The 20160-nt window shown below is 42.7% G+C and overlaps 1 protein-coding gene across 1 annotated transcript in view; it reads right to left on the bottom strand.

Annotated features, from left to right (window-relative positions):
- The window catches only part of LOC138605735 (sodium-coupled neutral amino acid transporter 3-like), a 40968-nt gene extending 21066 nt beyond the window's left edge, over positions 1 to 19902 (bottom strand). Inside the window, exons 1-5 of the mRNA XM_069678150.1 lie at positions 19629 to 19902; positions 2243 to 2490; positions 1264 to 1296; positions 1044 to 1137; positions 806 to 921 (exon numbers count right to left, since the gene is read on the bottom strand). Of these exons, the coding sequence (XP_069534251.1) occupies positions 806 to 921; positions 1044 to 1137; positions 1264 to 1296; positions 2243 to 2379 (380 nt within the window). The 5' untranslated portion in view covers positions 2380 to 2490; positions 19629 to 19902. The remainder of the gene's footprint in view (positions 1 to 805; positions 922 to 1043; positions 1138 to 1263; positions 1297 to 2242; positions 2491 to 19628) is intronic.
- Positions 19903 to 20160: the final 258 nt, after the last annotated feature.

Below are 20160 nucleotides of genomic sequence, written 5' to 3'. Positions count from 1 at the left end.
CCTGGTGCCATAAATACTTAAGCACCAAATGTGTGTTAATCCACTGCAGAAAACAGTCCCGAAACAAAAACACTATTTAGGCCAGTTTACGTAATGTTTGTTCAGAAACACAGTGCCCAGCTGTTCCAGGATTATTAGTTAAACTGTTGATGAAAAAATGAAACTACATATCTGCATGATTTGGGGACCATCTTTAACTGCTTTGAAGAAAAGATCTTGATAATCCACGTCAGCATCCCAAACAAGGCTACACTATCTTTCAGGGTTTAACAGAGCATTTGCTTGACTAATCTGCTTCACTGTCATTTTATGGATAGTCAAGGTATGAAGGCTCCCATTGCATCTAAATCAGGTGTAAAAACAACTGCATAAAAATTCAAGTGATCAAGCTGTAAGCTGCAGTCTGCTATGACGTCAGTATCCTGATAGACGCTGCTGCAGCAGCTGCTTTTAATGTTAAGTTACATGTAACAGTTCGTACACCCACTGGTGCAAGGCAGACAATTATCTGTGATTGAAATAGTCTTTTAAAGAACATGAATCATTTCCAGTATGGTGATAATTTGAGCCTTTATTTATCAAACGAATGCGCCCTGCGTCTCTGTTATACACATGGACCGCTGCCTGCTTAATATAAGACAATTACAATACAATGATGTGCTGTTCATGTGTGACTCAGACCTCCACTAGAAACACTTAATAGGGGAAGAAAATGAGTCAGACCGCATCTGTGAGCTAGGTTCATTCATTCTGAGGTTTTTCCGATCACGGAGTTACACATTAACTGTGGCAGAAAATGACTTACAGAAACAGGACGACGCCCGTGTTGGCCATGGCGTAGGCCAGCCCGAGGATTCCACTTCCCATGATTGCATTGCCCAGGTTGAAGACGGACATCCCGAATGAGGTTTTCCCTTCAAACTAGTCAAGATGCATGAAAGTAGAGGGAAAAATAAAGTTCATCTAGCAGTACCTGGAAGCAGTGCATGTTGACATTATACATATGATGCAATTCAGATCGTGCTGTCGGTGTGTGAGCTTACATCTGTAAAGCGCGGGGTCTTCTTGTCCTCCACGCCCGATAAGAACTCCTGGCTCTCCGGGAGGTTGGCCTCTGCATTCTCAGTTCTGTGTGGACTAATGGAAAGAAATGCTGTCAAAGAACTAAAACAAATAACACAAACTATGCCATTCTTTTTTTTTTATAGAGCAGGCTCAGTGACAGATAGCACAGCAAGCTGTTCATCATTATGGCATACGTACCTAGCATTCTGGGCACTATTTGGTACAGTTTCCCTACAAGCAGCGTAGAGAGACGCCATCCATCACCCAACGAGAGCACAAAGTGGAAAAACAACACCCTCAGTCATAACATAATAAGGCAAATAAAACAGAGACGGGAGCATCTATAAATGATCATCTGAACCCGGGAGAGAGACATTTTAATGAAACCATCTATAACGCGGAACGAGGACACGAAAATATTGCTAGACAACCACTGACATGATAATTAGGCAATGAAGCTTGCTACATTATTAAGCACAAACAAAAGTGTTTTGGAGGGATTGTGGGTACAAACCTGCAGTTATGAAAGAGCATCTAGTGTCAGGGCTCAGCTGGCAGCAGCTGGGCGAGATTATCAGTTTCATAACAACACAAAACGGCGCCTCCCTAAAGAATTGAGGTCTTCCCAACATTTTCACTGATGTAGCGCATCAAGTCTCGCCTCGATCAGTGAGGTTTAGGATGGAGCTTTCCTCTTGATTAGTAAACAGGAACAAGCAAGCTACACATGACACCTACTGAACATGAACACGCAGCGTGTAATTTGATGTGATACATGAGAGAGGACATGTGAGAGCTCCTGAAAGTGACACGTTAAGACGACAAGGAAAAGCACCCGCTGAATCAAATCAGCGTTTTAAACAGTGTCAGCAGGCTTATAATGGAGGACACGATGTTCAAATCAAAGAGATTCTTAAACAGACAGGTTGTTTATCTCTGATTTAGGGTTCTCCTGTTGGAATGAATGAAAAGGTCACTGCATGTACATCCAAAACAATCGTTTGTTTTTTGGAGAGCTTTTGAGACCCGAGACTCACCGACATTTCTACCTAAATTCACAACTGCTAAGATTCCTGTGGCCTAAATTCAAGCTAGGAAACACCACAGTACTCAGTCGGATTATTAGGGTAATTATACAGCATATAAGTACTAACTGTTGATGTAGGAGTATACTCACTTTTCACCGTCCTCTGCAGGCGGTGTTTTTGCCGATGCTGTGATCTCCTCCCCGGGCTCGTGGCCTTTCCCGTTAGGAATAGCGTTGGACTCGGCCGGAGCGGTTTCCACGGACTCGGCTGGTTTGTCTTCACTCATATCTGCTCTGGTGCCTCGGTTCGTAAGTAGTAATCAGTCTGTTTGAACGTGTTAATGTCTTGAGGTTAAGTCAGCGTTGTGAGAGTGAAGGTTTTAATTCAATGCTGGGATCTGTGGAAGAAAAGAAAGGAGAACCTTTGTCATTTTAAATGCACTTCCCTGATCGCACAGTGCAAGTAAAGCACAGGAACAAACTCTGGGCATCATCTTGGATATCCTATTTCATGACTCATGTAGTGACTGTGTTTTAAAGTGCAGCTAGCACTGGCTGCAGAGCTGTGAAATTCATTAGTCGACGCAAAATGTAAGTGATTCATATCCTCGTTAGCAACTTGATATTTTGGAGATACATGGATTTATAGAAAAGCCATTAAAATGGCCTTTCTGAATAATAATAGGAAGTCAAACTCAATCAGAAACAGACAGATTAGTGCAATGGCACCAGCAATATTCCCCCAACAGTAGGAGCCACGTGGTCAGATAAAGGAGGCCACCCTGAGGGCATCAAGCGAGTCTGTGTCTTCCTTTAGGTCCAACAGGGACGTGACTGAACTCCAAATCACTTCTATGAGTGCTGACAGAGAAGATGACAACAGAGATGTCAAGATGAAGCGGAAAAATTTGAGAAATATTGGACATTAAAATTGTTTGTCATAAAACCCTGTTGCTTTAAATCTGACTGGATGAAACAAAAAGCCCAAAGAGACCTAAAGCAGAAAAAAACAACTCCTACTCTGTCAAAACATAGAGCTGACATTGTGTTGATGTTTTGGCAAACTCCGTCAATAATTGACACATCAGCTGACAGGTCTACGCTCAGAGGAAGCAGAGCTTTCAGTTCGCCGTGACACACTGGGCTTTGCGTCAGGCCTCAATTTCCTGGGTCTCCCGTTGTGGTGCCTTAGCAGACCAGCTGGCTTATGGGGCCCAGAGAGGCCCTCCATGACATGTATCTCCTGGATGCCTCCGACCAAAGCCCCCCTATCTGGCTGGCTCTGAATGACCTCCTTTGCTCTTCAGCATAAACAGCACTGGAGGCTATAATGGAGAGCACATTGGGGGCCACAGAGGAGAAACACATTCAAATGATTGAGCATTGAGATAAATAGGGAAGAACCAGCTAGGACCAGCTAAGAACCAGTTCTCGCCGTCTTTGTGCCTCCATTTTTCTGCTTGTCACTTTTCTCTTAGTTTCCTCTTTTATTGTGGAGGGTTCAACAGAGCAACAATGCCCAGGGTTTCTGTACTACCATTCCTGGCAACCACTCAGCTGACCCTTTTCCCTCAGGCTGCTTCCGCTTCACAGCCCGCCCTTTTAAAAGTAGCTTTGTGCGATATTATTTTAACACGCCAAACGAGTGTGAGGTGAATAAACCCTGCTCTTCATCTTGCAGCCCTCTGAACCTACCAACCACGCTGCTGTGGGCTTCGCTGCACGGCCAGGCCTCTCGGTGTCTCTGGCTAAAGCCAGGCAACGTGGTTGGCCAGCAAAGCACAGTGCACAATGGCACATGTTGTGCGGTTTCCTGGGAACGGGTTGGAGAACAGTGGTGCTATTGTGCCAGGCATCATTATACAGCCGGGGCCCCCTTTGGCTGTAGTTCGCCAGGCCACTCGAGGGGCTGAAAAGGTATTTCACTGGGCTCTAATTGAAAAGACGCCACCTTGAATTCAGCAAATGCCAGTATCCTGTATGCATGCACAGTTGTAGCAGAGTTGCTGACGGTAGCAATGGCAGAGGCAGGGCCCCATCTCGTGGGACAAATCACCGCACAGAACCACACTGCCACTCAGATAGTCTACAAATCACGAAGAGGTTGGAGGGAGCCATTCAAGGACAATACACGATGGGCTGTCCGGCCACAAGGGTGCCTCTTCAATGGCCTCGAGCAGCAGAGCCTGAAACAGCAGAGCGGATTGGACAGAGTTCTACAATCATTATGTTCAATAACAAAGGAAATACATGACATCCTTGGACATAGTTGAGTGCAAACAGAATAACACAGTCAGAGATTGTATTTTTAGAAAGCTTGTTCTCCAAGTTTGAAGCAAATTGGGCTGAGATGGAGGTAGCTGCAGACGCTTTGGGGGAAATGCTCTTTCAGAAGTAGGACACGTTTTTGGCAGCAGAAATTCTAATTCTGAGGAGAGGCATTGTTTGCTAAATAAAGATAATTGTCCTGAAATGATACAGATGGATTTGAAGGAGCAATTGGAAGAAACTAGAATCACCAACTTGCGGTTGAATGCCTCCACCAACTAGTCAAGATGAAGTTACATTTCTGTCTGTGTGGACTCTAGATGTTGGAGTTATTAACCAAAAGGTGTATGTTTTGGCGAAATGGAAGTTAATACTATAGCGACATGTATGATTCCAGTGTATAGTTTCCAGTGAGAAATATGCTGCCCTCACTTAGAGACTATGTTTCCAGAGGAGGAAAGAGTACTGTTAAAGAGCTTTGACACATGATGCAATTATCATCACCTTAAGTTCAATATTAGCTGGATCAAAGAGCTTGTTGTGGATTACCAGAGGAACAGGAGGCCCCCTGTCCTGTTTGTCATCCAGTGAGAGGACGTGAAAAGGGTGGATTCATACCTTGGGGTGTAAATCAATAAGAATTGGATTGGAGTGATGAAGCATAGTGAATTTGACCGTCTTCATCTTTTGGGTATAAAATGTCAACACTTTATCATTTTAAAGCTATTAGAAACTTATAATTAGCGTATGAATTCTTGAGTTATAACCAGAAACGTGTTTTGTGAGGTCACAGTGGCCTTGACCTTTGAGCACCAAAATCTTATCAGTTCATCCTTGACTCCAAGTGACCAGTTGTGCAAAATCTTAAGAAATTCCCTCCAGGGGTTCCTAAGATATCGCGTTCACAAGAATAGAACGGACTTGAGGTCACTGTGACCTTGACCTTTGACCTTTAACCCCCAAAATATAATCAGTTCATCCTTGAGTCCAAGTGGACAATTGTGCCAGATTTGAAGAAACTCGGCCATGGCATTCACAAGAATGGGACGGACGGACAACCCACAAACATTTATTTGTCGACATGCTGTTTATGCCATAATATTGTATAAACATTGAGTCAAACTGAAGCACTGACAAAAATCTAAATAACACCAGCCGCATGAAAAAGAATCCTTCTAAGAAAATGAGAACAAACACACAAAACAATGGTGTCCAGTTCCCCCCAGGCTTGAACAGCAGTCAGCAGAGCACCATTGTGGTAAGAAACAGAGGAAGAACTGTCCATCCACGAGGAAATGCTCAGCCAAAACTGTGCTGTTCTGTAGTCTGTAGACACTGTGTCATCCCAAAACACATGTGCAACTATGTACATGAGCGAAAACAGTTTACTCAGACAGCAATACATCTTGTGTCCATAGAAGAAACATTGCTCAACTGTCTTGTTTCAAAAGCATCACTGCCGACAGGATGATAATCAATCTTCCTCTACAGTTTAATTGTGCCATCTGTCACAAAAGAATCCAATAAACCCCGCCTCTCAGAAGCAGCAGCACATATTTACAAAGATTATGTGAAAAAAATCTGAATTATTAGTATTGGAGAAAAGTAAATAAGAATGAAAAGCAGCAGGGCCACATGGAAAAAAGATTATCACTTCAAATCCCCACTGATCTCAAACTTCCGAACCCTCTGAAAGAGTTAAAGCTACATTGTGTTTCTCTTGGTGGGAGTAAATGAGTCTTTTCACAGCAACAGCAGAGGCTATGTTTATTCAAGCCCTCGTCCAAAACATCACCTCAGTTTGCCAACACACAGCGAGTGTGTGCGCCTCAGTCCGCCGGGTCTGACGTGAGCAACTCTGCCGAGAGACGTCATCCCACAAGGAGGCAATCGCTGATTGTTATTCCTAGACTGATACCTGAACCAAACAACCCTGTGCATACTGATTCACCCGCTTTCTTTTGCTTTGCGTGTGTGTGCGTTTGGGTTTGCAGCTCGCTCTGTTGGTGTTTAATTACATGTGCGGCTTTAAGTGTGTGTAGTTTATACAGTGGGTAATCTCTGACTGTAATACTGCCTCCTCTGTCACTGCTTGATGACTTTGTCATAGGCCTCTGGTGGCATAAGCTTTCTTAATTGAGACTCAAGTGTAATTTTCAAACAGTCTTAATCTGCTGAAGTGCATGTGGACAATCACTGAGCTTCATTCCCTCTTTTTTACTCATACTCAGGTCCATGCATGCAGTATAACAGCATGGAGATGCTTTAAAAAGACAACAAACCATGTCCCCAAAAATCACTTGCTAAAGAGTTAGCATTAGCATTATTACAGTGGCCGGCAAGGGCAAATGTGCTGCAACGGCCTAAAAGATTTCCATTAGGAGAAAGGGGCAAAATTAAAGGGATGGGAGAGGATTGAAAAAGATGTCTGAGATCACTTTGAGCTGATCTACGGAGACCTGTATCGGCAAGGTCAACCCAGGTGTGCTAGGAGAAAAACCTGGCAGGAAACCCACCTCGCTATATTCCCCCGTCATCAAACTGACCTCTGCTGGGCCCGGCCGCGTCTTCCCCACAGGCCTGAAAACGTTGTCCTTCTAGCGGCCCAAAATCTTCTTTTTAAATAGCTTTCTCTTTATTTGACTCATTTATGTTTCGACCAGATTTCACCTGCTTCTGTCACAAGATTCATCACATGTTCACACACATAGATTGACTGCAATTTTCAAGTCGCATAGCAGCTAAAATGATTGTGAGCAGTGCATCACAGTCACCATGCTTGGCATACATGGGTGGACACCTGCACCCAAACCCAGCACTCATCACCTGAGGTAATGACTTTCCGTCAGGTATTAATGAACTACGTCAGCGAAGTACCAGGGCATGCGCAGTCTTCTTCTGTGGGGAATGTTTAAAAACTTCTACCTTTACGGTGTCTCTGAACCTTCATGTTAACATCGCACAGCCCATAATGTGCCATGATTTTTGTATGAAAAATAAAATGTTTTAAAATTACGTCTTCAAGCAGACGGGATTTAACCCACCGCTGCAAAATGATTTTGGAGAAATGACGCAACAATCGTCACTTTCGTCACCCATTCAAGCTTAAATGAACAAATTATGTGTTTTGTGACAAGTAGATGTCGTAACCTTTTTTTAGCCGGTTGAAAAATGGTTGAAATAGACGTTCAGACCCGATTTCACCCTGTTTTCGACCAAATTTCAGTGTTGAAATCCTGTTTTTTTTGGTTACATTTTTTGTATTTGCAGCACATTTATTGTGAACACATTTGTTTTGGGTTTTTGCAAAAAATTTTCAGGCCATTTTCATTGTTGTATTTGTTTTGGACCATTTTTATCTCCTAATGAAATCTTTTGGGTCACTGCAGCATGTTTGCCCTTTGTCGAACACCATATCCTACATTTTGGCTGCCAAACGTCTCTTGCCTTTTCTTTAATAGTTCCTTTACTGAGAAGAAGATAGACAGCATTTAAAACATATTCCTCATCATCCCTTTCTGTTCATGAACAGGAAGAGATTTCCTCCAGATTAAGAGATTATACATAGCCCACAATCTCACTGATGAGCAGCTAATAGATCTATCATAGAACGGTATATTGTGAAACACTGGGTTAAGTCTTTGGACCTCTGACAGTGGGGATGATTGAATAGATCAGATTAGGGTCCATCTCGCTCACGCGGGAAATCAAGATCAAACCGCTCGGGTCAGTCCGTGCAGCCATGCTGCTGTTTAAAAATAGCCGCAGAGGAGTGAAAAGCCTGGTTGTAACCCCACATCATGTCACACTCAAAGCTGTGTTTAAGTGCTGCCGCTGCTGTATGTCCCACTGAACACAGCAGCTGCCTCATGTAAGCAGTAAACACTCAGCAAACGCTTCCAACTACCATCTGTCTGTATTCTGGTTCTTCACACACGGGTGAACATGCACATAAATACTCATGATGACACACACACGTACACACAATGACATATGCAGTGCAATTAAGGGAAAACGTTGAGCTTTTGTCGAATGGATGAAACGTGCCAAACAGCCACAGGCAGAGGAAGGACCCATCATCAGTACCAAAATGTGTGACGAAGATGAGTGTTGAATTACAGTGTTTGTAAAATGTTCCACAGGAAGATAACGGAGATGCTACGTGCTGGTGCTGTTTCCTCCATGTTAGTACACTTTTACTAACATCTACAACTCTTAGGAGAATTCAACAAGCACTTAAAATGCAAAATGCAACTTATCAGATAATAATAGTGGGAGTAACCCTGGATGAGTTCTTGAGGATAGGAAACACTTCATTTAACTGGCAGGGTTTTACTACATGTCGAAGGGCACGCTTCGTTAAGCTCATGACAGTCTCAGGTAAGACAGTGCCCTCTGATCGCCCTGTGACACCAACATACAACTGTGATGTGTTATTTTAGCCAAATCCAGGATCATTTCCTCAACCTGAGTTTGGTTTGGTTTGGGCACCATAATGACTTTATGTTTGTGTTCAAGAAAAGATCATAGTTTAAGCTAAAATAGTGCCTATAACTAAATCTATAGGCCATTGAAATCAGAATACAGATCATCCCATCTGGGTAGATCTTTGTTGTCGGACATAATTTAGTCCATCTAAATGTCAATATATATTTTAGCACCATTTACATACGGTATATATTTTCAAGTATGAGGCAGTCCCTCCAGGATTTCACAGCATTTTCTGTGTAAGAGACGGTGATTACTGTCTCACTCTTCGAGATCAACACTGACATTTGTGACAGAGCCTCTGGTTGGTGGAAAGTTAAAGGCACCAGGAAGTGGCTAAGTCGATGGCTAACATTGCATCGGAGCCTCATAAGAGTGGCGCAGCTTTCGGCTGACAGCAAAAAAAAGTAAGTCTAGCATACAGTGTTCTGGAGATATTAAAGACAGAGTAAGCGATACTCTCCGACGTTTATACAACAATACAGACCTTTGAAGATCAATGTTTGGTGATGCCTGTGGGGGAAAGTTCATCAGTCAAATTTGCGGAAAAGTTGTGGAGATTGGCGAAAAATGGCAAGGTCGCGAAAAGTCGCAGGGATTGGCTGAATTTGCGTGAATTCACTGGCAAACTTTGCAACTTCCTGGAGGGATTGATTAGGGTATGATCTCCGTTTAAAGTTTTAATTAGCCATGAGCTCTCCTGGAGGTTTATTTTTGGGGGTTAAGGCAAAAATGTAGTTAATAAAGAACTTAGTAGAGGAAACTTGTCTGCTAGCTTGTCTAAAAGTGACATGATGACCGAATGTGAGCCAACAAGAATGCGCATAATGCACACAGCACTGTTTGTTGTGACGCAGGACGTGAGGCGCCGCCCCTGAAGTGCTGTGTTTTAGGGAGTCCTTTGTGATAACAGTAAACATGGTCAGCATTAACAACAGGTAAAGAAACACTGAGTATCAGAGTGAAGGACATAATGTCAGGCCTCAAGTCCACAGACAAAGTTAGCATGGTAATACCACTTTAATTAAACCTGGTGTGATGTGTGACAGATGTGATTTAAGGCTCTGCAGACCCACACAGGTGTTTTCAATCATTCTCACTAATTACACCTGTGCTGTGCTGTGCAGAGCTACACAGGGGATAAGGCAGGGTTGCCTCAGGGATTAAAGACACTAACTATGAAGTGCATCAAATAAACATTAGCAAGTGAGACTGAGGACATTTGTTGCACGTCGCGCACCAGGTCTCTCATTATATCCTGTCGACTTTATACAGGGGATAAGGAAAGCAGGATAATAATTTCTCCTTAACAAAAGTTTACAGGACGGTAGGAAAAATGTCAATGAAGCTGTTTGCACATCTACACAGAGAAGAGGTCTAATCAACTAAGGTAATTAAAATCACCTGTGTGGGTTTACTGGACCGTAAGAAGAGCTAAGGCTGGCTAGAGTTTTACCCTTTACAAAAACTTTTTTATAACATTTACTATTGACCGTGTTTTGGGGTCTCTTATTAGACTGTCTGCTACTTGCCTCTGTATCCTCTTCTATCCTTTCCCTACAGTGTTTCCCTGCCATCTCTCCATCTCTCTCTGTCCCTCCCTCTCTCTCTCTCTCTGTCCCTGCTGCAGGCCCCCCGAGTACCACAGTGATTACCCAGCAGGGAGAATAAGAGATTAACTTCTGACTAAGAGATTTTTTATGTCAGCTTCTGAGATGCTCCTCATCTACAGGGTTTCTATAAGCGGCTGTGAGATACTTATGTCAGAGACCATACAATGATGTAGGATGTGCTCCATGCTTGCCAGTGTATTTAAATATCCGCTCTGAGGTGGAAGGTATTATCCTACAGCAAGTCAGTTTCAGACAGAGTCGGTAATCTGGATTATTCTGGATTTTTAAAAGGTAGAAAAAATTGCAATCACTGGCTCTCCGATCTTGTTTTATAACTCGGTAACCTACATTTCTTTACAAATTGATGGATGCTGAAGCTCTGTATCTTCTTAAATCAGATATTTGCTCATAAAAACAGGGCTGTTAATAGTCCTTCATACAAACAACACACCTGGAATTGTTAATATAATAGAATATAAATATCATCTAAGTTAATACAATAATAGATGAGATCTCTGATGCACAGGTTGGGTTATTTATTTGTCTCAAAGTTCCCTGGGGGATTTTTTGATTGGCTGCTATTTATAGGGCTAAATCACACACTGCGTGAGTGTAAATAAATGATACATCTTTCTAATAGACACCTACAGTATGTCCCCCTTTCCAGCAGGAGACTTTGGTTCTATCTTATATCTGTTTTTTCCTACTAAATATTCCTGTCTGGCTCCACACTATCAACTGTCCAAAGAGGCAAAAATGCCATATACATATATACTACATACTGTAATTTGATGCAGAAAAAAAGACGTGAAAATATGTGAAAAATTTAACTTTTCTATTTTTTTATAACTCAGCAAAAGCTTTGGTTGCTGCTCCACTGATGTCTGTTTGACTGTTGAAGAACATAAAATAGCATTGCTTAAAAAGATGCTAACTGTGACCTGAGTTAACAGCTACACTCAGTAGAATCTCTGAACGTGACAACTTTACCAACACAATCTCAAAAACGACCCCAAACTGAAATAACTGTGATGGAATCGAAAATGCGTCAGCGTGACGTCGGACAGCGTACGGCATGGCAGCAGGACTCCAGCCTGTCTGCTGCTCCGACGTCTCCGCTCAGTGACTTTCAGTTTTCACATGGGGGTTACTTTTCTTTACATTGCAACCTGCTCTGGTGCTTCTTACAGTGATTGACTCTTGGGCTGACAGCGCTGTCAGCAGCCTGGCAGGAGAGACGCTCCATGAAGCGCAGGGATTTTATAACTGAATGTGAGCAGGAAGCACACGGTCTGTCTGACTGTGTGCAAATCTCATGTTTTCACATCACTGACGACAAAGACAGGCCTTAAAATAAACGTCTTACAGGTAACCATGAGACTCGTAAAGACTGGTATAGGAGTTACGCAGCTATCTTTACATTTAATGTATTAAGCTGCAGTTAAAATAAAAAATAATTAAGGTAACGTTAGCCCACACTGGCATGTTTTCTCCTGTCAGCCACGAAGCCCAGAATGTAATTATGCAATTATCAACAGCCACACACCGGCAGCATCAGCCATCATAAGGAAATGGATAGGAAATCATGCCCGTATTTGCAACACATGACAGATAGGCACATTCAGAGTGAGAAAGGAGTAGGCGTCAAAATCCAATTTCATATATCTCCTCTTTAAGACTACATTGTTTGTTCAGCTATGACTCAAATTTGTGCGTAATCTCTGTGAAAACTTTCCTCTCCTGGTCTGACTGCCGCTCTGAAGCTCGGGGCTGATGGATGTCTTCACTACAAAGCTGGGCTGGACCCACAGAGGAGCGGGGCAGGAGGCAGCGTGGATTGTCTTAAGAGTCTTGTGACACGCCCACGTGGCAGCGGCAGCCTGGTGACTCACTGAAAATATGATTTATTTATAGAATCAAGCGACACTTTCTGTCACTCTTGCTCAACTCTAACACGGGACACCTCTCAGACAGGAAGGGACGGCAGAGCAGCAAAGGAAGCACACCTCTGTGGAGTTTTAAAACAGTGAAGGATGTGATGGTTAAACAGTACGCAGGATGGGCTTCAGGGTGCAAATTAATTACTGTAAGAAAACAAAAAAACAATGCAACTAGAATCATTAAACAAGCTGCTGACAAAAAGAACGACTAACATGGCTACACACACCGAAGACAAGACAACTAGAGGACAGGATGAGGTCAATGCAGACAAAGAATACAATGGAGAGGATGTAAATGTTTTGTTTGGAGCTATAAAATATAAAGTATTGATTTAAACAGTACAGCTCCGAGCACAACTGTCTGGAGAGTTTTCAAATCTAAACTGGTCCTTGCAAACTGTGTGAAGGTTTTAAAATTCAGCAGAGACTGTAATCAAGCAGCCTCCCTCCTCTTATTCGCACAATCCTTCATTAACACATCTGCATTCCTCTTGAATTACAGTCAAACTGCAGCTCCAGGCCGTCAGCATGTTTGATGTTAAACACAAAAGCTCCTCAAGGTGCAGAATGCACATAATTAGCCACTAAAATTGCAGTTAATGTATGACACTAGTAACCTTACAGCAGATAAAAGTGCATTCACTGGTTTGGATTCAAATACTACTGTTTATAGCAAAGATGTCAAATGTTGCTCTTGAGGTGATAAGATGCTTCATATGTGAAAGGTCATGAAGATTGTGTGCGGCCCGACATCTGTTCTAACAGCACAGTGAGCATGAGTAACAAATTATTCACTTGATTTGAATGTGATGTCAGCCATGTTGGAGCCTGGCTCACGAGCTGTCTGCATCACCTCTGCGCTGAACACTGTAACACCGAGCTAGCTAACAAGCAAAGCTTAAAACATTTAACATGCAGTACACTATCCATGTGAAAAAAACAAGGTGTTTCAATACAAGATGCCTGACTGATTGTTGAACGTAGCAGCATTTTGTGTTTTCCCAGAAGAGGCCATGTATTTACACACATTCATTTTATCTGAATGAATCAAATGATGGCGATGAGCTCTGGCCTTAAACAGTAACACAACGCTGGCATGCTAATGTCAAATCAAATTTGGCCTCTTCTCTTACTGCTGTCAAAGACAGCACTGGAAGCAAATGCCAGCGCGGTACAGTCTCTGCCAGAAGAAGAAGAAGAAGCTTGCAAGTCATGCTGAGAGCAGACAAGATTTGCACACTCTTCCGAACATGATGTTTTTAGTAAGGCTGTATGAATGTTAACCAAAAATATCTGAGAAAAACAAGCTAGCACTTGACGCTGCTGACACACAGCAGGTGACGATGGACTGACTGTGAATGATGTGTGCAAACATTTTAACAAGTTTAGCTGGCAAGCCTGTCCTTTTAATGAACGTACCAAATAAAACTATATTTGTACTATCTTGCCAGCTCCTCAGTGATACTAATGGAAACCAGGCTCAGACAGTCAATGGTAAACACAACATCATGGCACAAATGGAAACATGTATATTTAAAGGTGGCTGGATGAATAAATGTAGGATTATGCTGTTCAAGCTTCCCATGTGTGTGCAGCCTCCAAACAACCAGCTATCTGCAGGCACCCCAGGCTGTGGTTGCTAAAGAAAGAGCTTGTTACTAGTCAGTCAATTTGCCTGATTAGTTAAGGTGGATTAGAAAGCTGAAGATGCAAACAGATCCTCTGGTGGAAATGCCATTTTTGTCTTTTCAGAGCTGTTCCTTCAAAATGGAGGTTTTTAAGTGTCTCTACTGTCATAACAAAGAGGCTGCACCAATGCACTCCACACACCTCGCATATAAAGAACAATACACCCTTATGTTTGATGCTCCACTTAAAATGAAAAAAATGTTGGGTATAATATTCAAAACTCTGTTATCTGGTCCAACAGCTGGAAGCAACGCGTTAAGCATGTAATCAGGGTTGAGAACCATTGTTAAGTAAGTCATTCAAGTCCCTTTTGAAAGGTGTTACCAATGGTATATTACGCCGACTGTGTCATGAAGCTTGTTTTGGTGTTTTTCTGCCCTCTTGTGGCCAAAAAACAATTGATGCTCCTTTAAGGGAATACTACCAAAAATTTCTCGCATGAAAATGTATGGTTTGGTATGGAATACTTCTACTTATGAATCCTGCACCAATTTAAATGGATTCCCACGACAATCAAGATTTACGACAAAAAACAGTGAGTGTTTTAAAAAATTGACAATGATGTATTGACCAGTATTAATTGGTTAATATTAATATCATCCCAAAACAGAGATAAACATATTTTACATTCCTTTCAATCTGTTTTTTTAACTTAGCACACCCTTTTCACTTTAATCCGCTCCTGAAGCGTAAAATCCACTTAATCCACTTCTCCAACATTAATCTGCTTTTTTCAGGACTACAATCAGTCCTTGCTTTACTTTGTACTCTTGGAGTGTAACGAGCTGTGTGGTGGAGAAATTGCTGACAAATTAAAGTCAGCAATGTGTAAACAAGAAACCAGCGTCCAACCCGACCCGTGTTTTGTGTCACTGCAAGGCTGTTATAGAGTCAATCTATTCAAGATCAGATTGAATCAAATGTTCTTTAACTTCAATCATCAAATGTTTGACTGTTTTGCTTTAAAATTACTTCAATTGTCAAATGAGTATCGAGAGAGTTGCGGATTTGTTTTCTTTTCATTGATTGATCGAGGAACTTTTGAGGCTCTGCCTGCTACAAGCAGTTTTTCCTGGGTATAAAAAAGACAGCATATTAGTCACTTCCTGGTGGTGGACCTGATACTGATACTGCCTATAATGCGAAAGCGTGAATTGGTGAGTACACTAGTCAATTCAATGATCCAATACCATAACTAATAAGCCCCCAAAATCTCCTGGTTTCAGGTAATTTATTGGGTTTTCAATGGAACAAACAACATTGTAGAGCTGTTAGAGAGTGTAATGTTAGCCAAAGCTAGCAAAATGTCATAAATCAGTGTTTTCCCAAAAATATAGATATATATTTATATCGCAATAATCAGCCAATAGCCAGAGTCTAAAATTTGATATCAGAACTTCTCTAGTCATTTTGTCACAAGGTTCAAAAGCAGGTTGTCTCGGGACTGATCATAAAGAACTGCCGTGACACAGTTCAGGACATGGCCTCATTGAGGAAACCGTATGCCAGCTGTATATTAGTCAGAACAATCAGTTAATGGGCCATCCGTCCACTCAGTCCTCCCTCAACACCAAACGGTTCAATGCCAGCTCTGTCTTCTCTCAATCATGCGCCCTCAAACAAAGTACCATCCTCTCCTGGCATCTGCCACCCGTCTCCCTCCTGCTTCCTCCTCATCACATGGGAGGAGAGCGAAAGAAAAGAAAGGAGTGCATCATGAGGACCGATGCATTCATTGGGCTGGAAGTACAACTCACGCAGTGTGTGACCACCGTGGTGGATGCTGCACTGCTGACTCTGTCACATGCCGCAGCACCATGGAAGTCCAAATCCCAATCCACTGACAGAGAACTCCCAAGCACAGCAGGAACCGACTGTAAGCTGATCATTGTACAGCTTAAGTATCAAATCCTCTATAGAACGGAGAATTGTATAACAGACCAGCGATGGATAATGAGCAAAAAGCTGTGGCTGAGGTTCAGAAGATTGGATTCAGAGTTCAGGGTGTGTCAGATGGTCAAAGGGGAAGACCATCCTCTATCTGTCTCTCTGATGGGTCTTTGGCAATTCAATCCAAGTTCTGTTCTGACACCTTTCTATCAGAACCAGCATTCACTTTTTCAGCAGTTTGAGCTTCAGTAGCTCTTCTGTAGGATCTGACCACACGAGCCAGCCTTCACTCCCCATGTGCATCAACCGCCCATGACCCTGTCACCGGTAAACTGGTTTTCTTTCTTTCCTGCAAGAGCTGCAGTTTTAGAGATGCTCTGACCCAGTTGTCCAGCCATCACAATTTGGCCCTCGTCACTCACATTCTTACATTTGCCCACTTTTCCTGCTTCCAACTCATCAACTTCGAGGACAAAATGTTCACTTGCTGCACATATCCCACCCACTGACAGGTAGTGGTCTTCACTGGTCCAAAATTTTGTGCCACGAACTCAAAGAGACCCGGAAATATGCGACCCGGAACCGAACCAGACTGGTCTATTATTTGAAAGCTGGGACCCAGACCCGTGCAGAACCGAGAAATTACCGGAAAAAACAGACCTTTAATCATGACCAACACTTTCTAATCACGGCCGGGTCTTCCCAGATCCACTCTGGTATTACACATAATATTGAACAGACCCGGAACCGGGGGTTATAGAACGAGTACCAACCCGGACCCGTTTGCTCATGTAATGTGTGGAGCCGAACCCGACCTGTCCTGGGTCCTTGGGCTCCGGTAGACCTGTGAAGACCTCTACTGCCAGGTGCCATTGTTACGTGATAATCAATGTTATTGACTTCACCCGTCAGTGGTCATAATGTTATGGCTGGTGTAGATGTAGATGACTTCCTTATGTGGAGGGACCATCAGAAAGGGCCAATGGCAAGTGGTTCCCAACCTGGGTACTGGGAATAATAAACCTTGCTTTACAGAATTCTGTGTACTTTTGGTAATCTTTCCTATTTGACATGACAGTATAGTGTTATCTATTCAGGTCAAATTGAACTAACTACTGCACTATTGTAGCAATGGTATTATGCACTGTTAGATAAGATTGTGCTTGTACATTTTTCAGCCAATAAGAACTTTCAATGATATCAGGCAGCTGTTCCCCTTAGACACGGACTGGAGACTCTTCTCAATCTGCTTCTGATTAGTGGACAGCACAGTGTTGAGGATACAATCATTTTCTCCTACTTGGAGCTCCTCCTAGCCAACAGGCTTTCATTTATTGTAAGTGGCATGACCCTATTCATGCTTCAGTTCATCTAGCCTTTATCTGCTTCTTGTGCCGTCTTTCATAAACCATTCTGAACTTAGAAAGGTTGAAATATTGTGATACGACTGTTTAAAATAGTTTTCCTTTTTTTCCAGGGCCTAAAATGTTCTATCCATAGTCTTTATAGAACATAAAGTACTTAAGACGAAGAAAATTAAATTTTGACTCTGCAAATACAACATTGCCTCTTTGTATTTAGACAAAATACATTAGAAAAGACTTCTGTGTGCCTTTGAAAAGACCTAAATCAAATCTCAGTGAAACCTCAAGGCCAGACAGAAGCTGATGTCCTTTCATAGTTTAATACCAACGACAAAGTCCCAGCAGGGTGTCCCTTTCTTCTCACAGTGAACTACATTGCTGTCTAAGACCGAACAATCCCTTCATGTTTTCTTTTCATTCCTGCAGAGGTACACCAACACTGCTGCAGGATATTTCACATGGACACAGAGCTTTGATCAAATTAAATAGAAAGTTAAGAGGGTCTGTGAGTCTACGTCTCCTCCAATAGTGAAGAGGAGAAGACGCAGGAGAAGGAGCCAAGGACTTTTCTCCTTCACTAAACTGAGATTAAAAGAGAAGAAAATTTAATAAAGCGTCTTTTCTGTTGGCTACATGTGAGGGCTACAGACTGGAAAGAGCTGTGATTTTAATACAGATACTACAGCAAACTTTCCCCCACTTTTCTATCAATCTATACATTTTGTAATCAGAGAGGCCGATTAATTTATATCACAATATATTCTTAACCATTCATTTTTTAAACATATACATTTCCATTCAAATACTGTACAAAAATACAGTCTCAAATGCAGGGTTAAATAGCACACCACATAAAAAGCCCTGCACGGCCAGTACCGGCTGAGGCTGGATCAGTCTGCTCACACGGCGATTTCATTCTGGTATGGAGTAGAGAAGCAGCACATGGTCCCAAAGACCAGCCAGTCAGTCAATTATAACTACAGAGGCCAAGCGGGCCAGACATGAGCTCTCGTCAGCTCTGGCCAGTCAAGTCCGGCAGTCACACTCTCACCAGCTGCCCACAGGCCCTGGAAGTGACTCATCATGGAGGAGTGACTGACAGGGCACCATGCTTGCTGCAGGTGACTCCAGAAACCACACTGGCGGTAGAGTTTTATCCAGTCTGAGGGATGCTTTGCGAGGGTAGCTGGATAGATACATTTGCTGAAAGGCATTTAATACATGCTTACCATCTTTATGAGAAATATGGTTGACTGTAAGCAAGTTGTGTAATTCTTAAAAGCAGAATTTTCTACTACCAACTACATCAGACATATTCATCTGTACAATAAGTATAGCATAACTTGAAAGCTGCTTTACAGCCCTCAGAAAAGGCAACATCCCCAACATGATAATAGAATGACACCTGTTGCAAACTGTGACCTGGTGTCAGCCGGATATTGAGGCTTTACTAGCAGACCTTAAAATGAAATTAAAAAGGAAAACAGAAGCAGCAATTCAAAAATGAAGCTTTAAAATGTGTGATGCATTTGCAGGAGATGTAACCTTGTAGCATGTCAGTTATTGAATGCTTTGAAACATGCATTGCTGAAAACACATCATATCTAGTCAGCCACGCAATTAAATGAGAAAATAATTCAGTTTGAAGTGTTCTTGGACTAGAGGCATGAAATAAAAATGAAAGGGGAATGTACATGGTCTTGGTCGAGCTTTCAGCGCCTATCTCCAATGCACAGCTTGGTTAGATTTCACTAAGCCACTTGAGCATGACAGTTAGAGGATGACACTGGGATAACTGCTTTAATCAGAGGTTTCACTCTCAACTGTTATCCCCACAGATACATTTGTGTAGTATAGCATTCCTATAGATTCTTAGATGAGCCCCAAGTAGGAGTACCCACAAAGGAAGTCTGTGTGGTCCAGAAGGGAGAAGTGAATCTCCATAGTGTAGCTATGCAACCCAGCTACACATGAGGATCAAGTGTAGCACGTTTGTAATGTCACCTCTGTCTACGGCTGGTTATCTGGCGACCGAGGGGACCTTGAATGCCGCTTAAATGACTAGAATTCACTTGGCATTTAACTCCCGTTTGGTCCCTCAATGTCGCACGCGGACTTAACAAGCAGGTTGTTGTTGCTGAATATGCGCACAAAGAGCGTTGTTTAGTGTTTAAGCTACATTAATTCTAATATCCCCATGTGTGGGATAAACATGCTCGTTAACAAGTTTAAATACGCTTTAAGGGTAAGATGTCAAACACACAGCAGCCTTTGAAAGCCTTACCAGAGAAGTGACGTTATCAGAGTCCTCATCCAACTCCAAATATCTCCACACAGATCTTCCCTCCTCTCGGTGCTTGTCTTTGCCTCGACCCGCGTCGCTTCGTCCTGCCTCTGTCCCTCTTCGTCCGTCCGCCTTCCCTCCACACAGCCGTAATGTCATGTGTTTCACACTAAATTGTCCCCGTAATCTTCTCAAAAGTGGGATGCAAAGAGTGTCCGGGTCCCGCCTACCGCACGCACGGCGACTCCAATCAAATTATTATTGTGTGGATTTTGCGAGGCCAGCGCGCGCGCGCAGGGACACGAGAGCTCCCCTCTATTTGGCACGCGCCTTTTTAATCGTTTAATATCGCCGGTCGGTTAAAAAAGGTCGTGCCTGCTGCTTTTGACATGTTGGAAATGCAGTTGTCCTTTCACACGGTGATGAAAGCAGGATATTTGTCTTGTTCATGGATTTATCGTCGTGCTTGAGCGCGCATTGTGACTCGAGACAATGAAACGGTGAATGAGCGCGAGGAGCTACCATTCATTTA

Source organism: Semicossyphus pulcher, unplaced genomic scaffold, assembly GCF_022749685.1.
Source record: "Semicossyphus pulcher isolate SPU_LCO1_2020_fin unplaced genomic scaffold, fSemPul1.0.p SCAF_3, whole genome shotgun sequence".
NCBI lineage: Eukaryota > Metazoa > Chordata > Actinopteri > Labriformes > Labridae > Semicossyphus > Semicossyphus pulcher.
This window is presented reverse-complemented; position numbering and strand designations above follow the sequence as displayed.